This window comes from Bison bison, unplaced genomic scaffold (genome assembly GCF_000754665.1).
Source record: "Bison bison bison isolate TAMUID 2011002044 unplaced genomic scaffold, Bison_UMD1.0 scf7180017864475, whole genome shotgun sequence".
NCBI lineage: Eukaryota > Metazoa > Chordata > Mammalia > Artiodactyla > Bovidae > Bison > Bison bison.
The window spans coordinates 1,862,381-1,868,566 of NW_011495036.1; the positions used below are offsets into that span (position 1 = coordinate 1,862,381).

General features: G+C 45.7%; 1 protein-coding gene across 1 annotated transcript in view; it reads left to right on the forward strand.

The window, feature by feature from the left end:
* AGAP1 (ArfGAP with GTPase domain, ankyrin repeat and PH domain 1) overlaps positions 1–6,186 on the forward strand; it is a gene marked incomplete at its 5' end in the record, with an annotated part of 374,015 nt that overhangs the window by 83,904 nt on the left and 283,925 nt on the right. Inside the window, 2 exon segments of the mRNA XM_010862065.1 lie at positions 4,332–4,459; positions 5,993–6,148. Of these exon segments, the coding sequence (XP_010860367.1) occupies positions 4,332–4,459; positions 5,993–6,148 (284 nt within the window).

Sequence of the window (6,186 nt, forward strand, 5' to 3'; positions counted from 1 at the left end):
AAGGGCACAGAGAAGGAAGCCGGGTTGCGGTGGTCAGCACAAGGGAGGGGGCATCGGGGAGAGTCTGTGCCGGCACAGGGCAGAAGGGTGCACAGGCCCGTCCTGGGAGCGCCGGGGTCTGGCGGGGCAGTGTTGCGAGCACTCCTGGAGGCAGATGGACTGCATCTGAGCCCCTCCTCTGCTGATGGCTCCCCCTGCCTCGTTTTCCTCATCTGCAAAATGGGACTGTACGGGTTAAATGGGTTAGTAGACAGGATGCTCAGGGCTTCCCTGGTGACCCAGCGGTAAAGAATCTACCTGCCAATGCAGGAGACCCGGGTTTGATCCCTGGGTTGGAAAGATCCCCTGGAGAAGGGGATGGCAACCCACTACAGTATTCTTGCCTGGAGAATCCCATGGACAGAGGAGCCTGGTGGGCTACAGTCCACGGGGCTGCAAAGAGTCAGAGACGACTTAGGTGCTAAACAGCGGCAGACATGATGCTCAGCCTCCTGGCCCGTTGTTCAGGTGTAAAGGTCAAAGGTGGTGGGGGAGGGAAAGAAGGGGGAGAGGGGAGGAGAGGAGGATGCCCCCCAGATCCTGGTGAGCGGTGGACCTGACTTCCTTGAGGGGACCAGACTCATTCTTTCTGCTCCTCCTTCAGTGCGAATGATTTGAGAACCAGGAGAAGCAGAAATCGGGCATTAGGCCAGGTTTTAATGAGGTCTTATTTGGGAGCTATCCGAGAGTCTTATTTTTCCACACTAATTAAAGGGTGTCATTTATCATCTCTCCAATAGAAAATTCAAAATCTGTGCAGAAAGTAACTGTGTAACTCGCTTTTTCTGGTTGCTTCAGTTCTTGAATCAACTTCTTTTTAATTGAAGAAGGGAAGTATATTTGTGAAAGTATAATCAAGGGCACAGCTGAAAACTAAAGATCTCAAGGTCATCACACAGGTCGAGAAGGGGCCACTGCCAGCCCCCAGTAGCCACTCAGGCCTCTCCCAGGTCGTGGAAGTTGCTTCCTTATTTTTGAAGTTGCTACAGTGAGATTATGGATACAGTTAAAGGGTATCTATCACCCAAGTAAAACTTCAAAATTGTGGAGGGTGCGATACTTACTCACTCATTTGTTTATATTTGAGTGTATTTAATATTTTTCCCTTCCAGTTTGACTGAGCTATAACCGACACACCATGTAAGGTACACAGTGCAGTGACTCAACTTGCATCGTGAAATGATATCGCAGTGAGTTTAGTGAACATCCACCACCTCATATAGATAAAAAATTAAAGAAATGGAAACATGTCTTCCTTTGATGAGAGCGCCTAGAATGCACTCTGTTAATGACTTTCATCTGTAACAAGAGCAGTGTTGATTCTGTTTATCACATTGTATGTTAGTCCCTAGGAAGCGACTTTTAAGACAGCACCAATCACTGCTGTTGGGATACCAGGTTAATGAGATTGGCTAGCGTCTGGTGGCGCGCTGCTGTTCATGCAGTCGCAAAGAGTCAGGCACGACTCAGCGACTGAACAGCAACAACACCTGGGAAGGGAGGAAACAATTTCAGGGTCTGCCCCCGACAGCATTTCAGACTTGGGCTTAGCTCCTGTGGCAGCTTTATACAAAAGCATGGCGCCAAAACTGGCAAAACATCACAGCTTGATGATAAAGGGTCCACATCCTTTTAAGTCAGCTCAAGTGATTGTGTTTCTGTTTTATTCATTCATTGCATGTACTTATATAAAATATGTAACATTCACTTGTGGAGTGATTAAATGCAGACAAAACTCAGTGATTATAAAGATTGCCCAGCCAGTGTAATCTGAGGGGTAAGTAAGATTCATGTTTTAAGTCGACTGACCTTCAGATGTTCTGGATATCAGGCGCAGTTGATGGCTATAGTTACAGGAGAACAGATATCAGGCGCAGTTGATGACTGGAGTTACAGAACAGAGCCTCCCTGCTCTGGGACCCCATTTCCCTTGAGCTGTTACTGGGGAGGAGGCCTCATCCACGTACGCGGCCCAACCCAGCTCTGTGGCCACAGTGGGCGGGAGGCTTTTCACTGTGAAAAAGAAGGTGGCTCAGCCTCACAAAACAGTCACTGTGTCTCCTCGTCCTTGAGTCAGATACTTCCATTGTCCCCTATGAAGTGCCCCCCACTTTTATGGGTTATCCTGTATTTCTGATGCAGTCTATGTATTTTAGCACAAAATATTTGTAACTCATTTCCTTGCTTCCGTTTGTGGGTAGACATAAAAATAATGGTGAAATAAAACAAATAGAGTTAAAAGTTCTAGTTAGGCTTAAAAGAATGCTATGAGTTATTAGAGGCTGTGACTTCATATTTTGTTATAAATGTGGCAAAGCCGTAATTCCATGGACAGAAGAACCTTGGTACTTAATGTGTGGTTGATGCTTTGCACGGCCCTCAGTCCCCATGTGGGAGTCTTATGGGTAAAGGTTCTCTCTGCCCATGGACTTGCTCTTTCTAGCCTCCGTGTGAGGAGGAGATAAAATTCTTTTCCATTTGGAGTGTCATAAAATGAGGATTTTAATAATGTGTTTGACTTGTTTTAGAAAGTTTCTCAACTCTCCCCCTTAGAGTGTAAAACACTTAGAGAATGTCTATAGAGTTGTCCAAATAGTTTTGCCCTGTTTAATTCTGATGTTTACGCTTTTTCTGTGAGATTTAAGATGAAATCCTGTATGGTCATCCAACTGAATAGTAGCTCTGAGGTCAGGAGGAGAATAAAAATGCATTATTAGAGTTGATCATCAAAATAAAAAAAGTTCTTTCTTTTTGTTTTTTTAATGGAAGTAAATTGGCGGTCACCCTGACGGTCGTGATTGTAAGTTATTTAACTTTCGGTCTCGGAATCTCAGCTCACCTATACAGCACATGTTTTGCAGGTGTTGGGAGCTGTTCTTGGGTTTTAGTTTCGAGTTCGCATAATGATTTTTGAAATATTCGAATGTGCATCTTCAAAGACCCCAGATCAATACGCCAATGGCTTTGAAATGACAGAGTGCTGCGATATTCCTCTGTAATTTAAACATGATTAGCTGATGAAGGTTATGATCAATACACTATGGGAAGATAAATTAATTGATATCATCCTTTCAGGATGATAAGAGGCCTATCGGAGGTGGGATGTAACTGATGAGGCTGCTGTTTGGTCTCTGTGAGCCATTTTTTATATATTGCATTTCCACTTAATCATGTTTATACATCATTCATTTACATGAAAGCCGTGAGCTGTGGACAAACCAGCTCCTTATTAACACTGTATTCATTTGGACAAGAAATGATCCGCGGCCACTGTGTGCTCCTTCTGTGTCATAACCTGCTGCTGGGGGCAGTGCGTGTTCCTTTGCATGGATGTCTTTAAAAATAGCCACTCTGGGCAAAGACAAGGATTGAATATCATTGAACTTAATTACAGCTCGTCCCCAAAGACACATGTCTACTCAAATAAAACCTGCAGTTATTCTCCTGTAGTGACACCTATTGGTGTAGGAAGAGTTTTCTAATCCTTGACTTCCTTTCCAATTAAATCCAGTATGCCTTATCAGCCAGCCTATTTGCCAGAAGTTATGACTGGTGGAATTTAGATTTGTATTGATTAAGATAAACTTTCAATGTGTGTAGCTGTATATTTAAATTAAAAAAAATATTTGAGATAATTACATGTCCTTGAATATAATTCTATGCGGTCACTTGTAGAGTTGAGAGTAATTCTTTAGGCTATGCAAAAATAAATAAATAAATAAAATAGATTTTTTGGTTCCCAAAAGGATTTGGTTTAAATTCCCCTGTCTTATTTAGGATGATTTTTGCTGCAAGTAATTGGGGAGAAAAAAATCATTAGAATGATTTAAACAAGATAGATGTGTATTTTTTGTGGTTTACCTATAAAGCTTCTGAGGCAGTCTGCACAGGGCTGTCAAGAGCTTATGTCCCACCAAATGTGGCTTCTACCCCCCCAAGGTCACTGCCAGGGCTGCAGCTGGAAGGAAAAGGTCATAAGGGAGAAATAGGCCAAGGGCATCTCTCTTGAGGGAGCTTCCGGGATGCTGCCACATGACCCTCCTGCTGACATCCTATTGGCCAGGACTTGCCTGCGTGGCCACGTTTATCTGGGGGGCAGGGGGATGGACCAGGGGAAGCCCCAGGGAATGGCATGTCTCTTCTGGTCATCCTGTGCTCGACTGAAAGTTGGGAATTATGTTAACTGTGGACCCAGGGGACAGTGGATGATGGGGGCGGTCCTGGGCCTCTGCCACGTGCCCTGGGTTTGGAGAGCGGCCTCACAGAGACCTCCTCTGTCTCCTTGCCTGCAGTTGCCCAGAAGATTGTCGCCACGAGGAAGAAGCAGCAGCTGTCCATAGGTCCCTGCAAGTCCCTCCCCAACTCGCCCAGCCACTCGTCAGTCTGCTCCGCACAGGTGTCCGCCGTGCACATCAGCCAGGTATGTCGGTCCCCTGAGAGGCTGGGCTGAAAGGCAGGTACGAGCCTGGGAGGACATGCCTGCCAAAGAGGGTGCTCACCCAGCTCCAAGGTGGATTTCCTGTTTGTTTCAACTTTGCAAATAACAGCGTGTCTGTAACTCACATAACATCTTCAGAAACTGCTGTGGCCCAGTGGTTTTTATGGGAATCAGTCTTTAATGCTCCCATCTCCATGCTGTCTCTGCTCTTGATTTAAATGACCCCGAGTTGGTCCTTGTTCTCATCTGCTTGTAGGCTGAGCAGTTGTGGGTAAATCTCATTGGCTCATCCCACAATATGCTTCAAGATGGTAGCAGTTCTGGGTTAGAGTCCCCTTTTCCCTTATGCCCTATGGAAACTGGTAACTTTTTTTTTTAAGTCTTTGCTGAATGTTACAATAATGCTTCCCCTGTTTTATATTTTACGGGGTTTTTTTGGCCACGTGTGTGCATGTCGGAACTTAGCTTCTCGAAGAAGGATCTTAACCTCTGGACCTCCAGAGAAGTCCCGCTAGTATCTTTCTATTGCAACATTTTGCTGTTTATTTGGAAGCAAATAATATATAAGTCACTTTGAAGAACCTAACCAAAATCCCAGAGAGGAACAGTTGGCTTATCTTTGCCTGCTGTCCTGTCTTCGGTTTACATTTCTCAGACAGGTGTTATGTTGATACTTTTTAAACAGATTTAGCGAGAAGGTTAGGCAACCTCTGTTTGGTTCCTTGAGGAGAAGGGAAGTGCATTTACAGGAGGGCCCTACAAAGGTACCGTCAAGGCTGTTAACGTCCCCACCACTGGCATCTACAATGCTCTCTGAATTTTGAAGTATCTTCCAGATGCATCCACATTTCTAAGAGGTCATTTTCTTTTTTTAAAACTATTTTTTAAATATAATTGATTCACAGCATTGCATTAATTTCTGCTGTATAGCAGAGTGTCATTTATACACGTATTAATACATACATCCCTTCTCTTTTAGATTCTTTGTCCATAGAGGCCATTACAGAGTGTTGAGCATTATTCCTCGTGCTGTGCAGCAGGTCCTTATTAGTCATCTTTTTATATATAGTAGTGTGTATATGTCAATCCCAGTCTCCCGATTTATCCCTCTAAGAGGTCATTTTCAAAATGTGAGTTCTGGTCCTCTGGGGCACAATTGTGCTCTTTCTGCCTCTAATCTAGCGCAGTGAAGGGACCACGGAAACCACTTAGTTCAACCAGTCCCTTCCTTTTTCAGAGGAAATAGAAAATAATTACATTTTCACTCTGAAGAAAAATTAAACGAAAGAGATTTCCCTGCCTTCAGTCCCTTTCCTCAGCTGAAATGACGCCGAGCTGATCGCTGTCTTCTAGAAGGACACCGAGCATCCTTCATGCCGATGCCACCAGCCAGTGGGAGGGGCCGGCGCTCCGGTCCGGCTGCACCTGCTGTGTGTGACTTATGGTCCCACGCAGGTGGTGAGTGAGGCTCCCGGGGCGGGTCCCTAACGCAGCCTTGGCTTCGGATCGTTGCAGACGAGTAACGGCGGCGGGAGCCTGAGCGACTACTCCTCCTCCGTGCCGTCCACGCCGAGCACCAGCCAGAAGGAGCTCCGCATCGACGTGCCGCCCGCAGCCAACACGCCCACGCCCGTCCGCAAGCAGTCCAAGCGCCGGTCCAACCTCTTCACTGTGAGTGTCCCCCGGGGCTCGGAGCGTGGGTCCCGAGA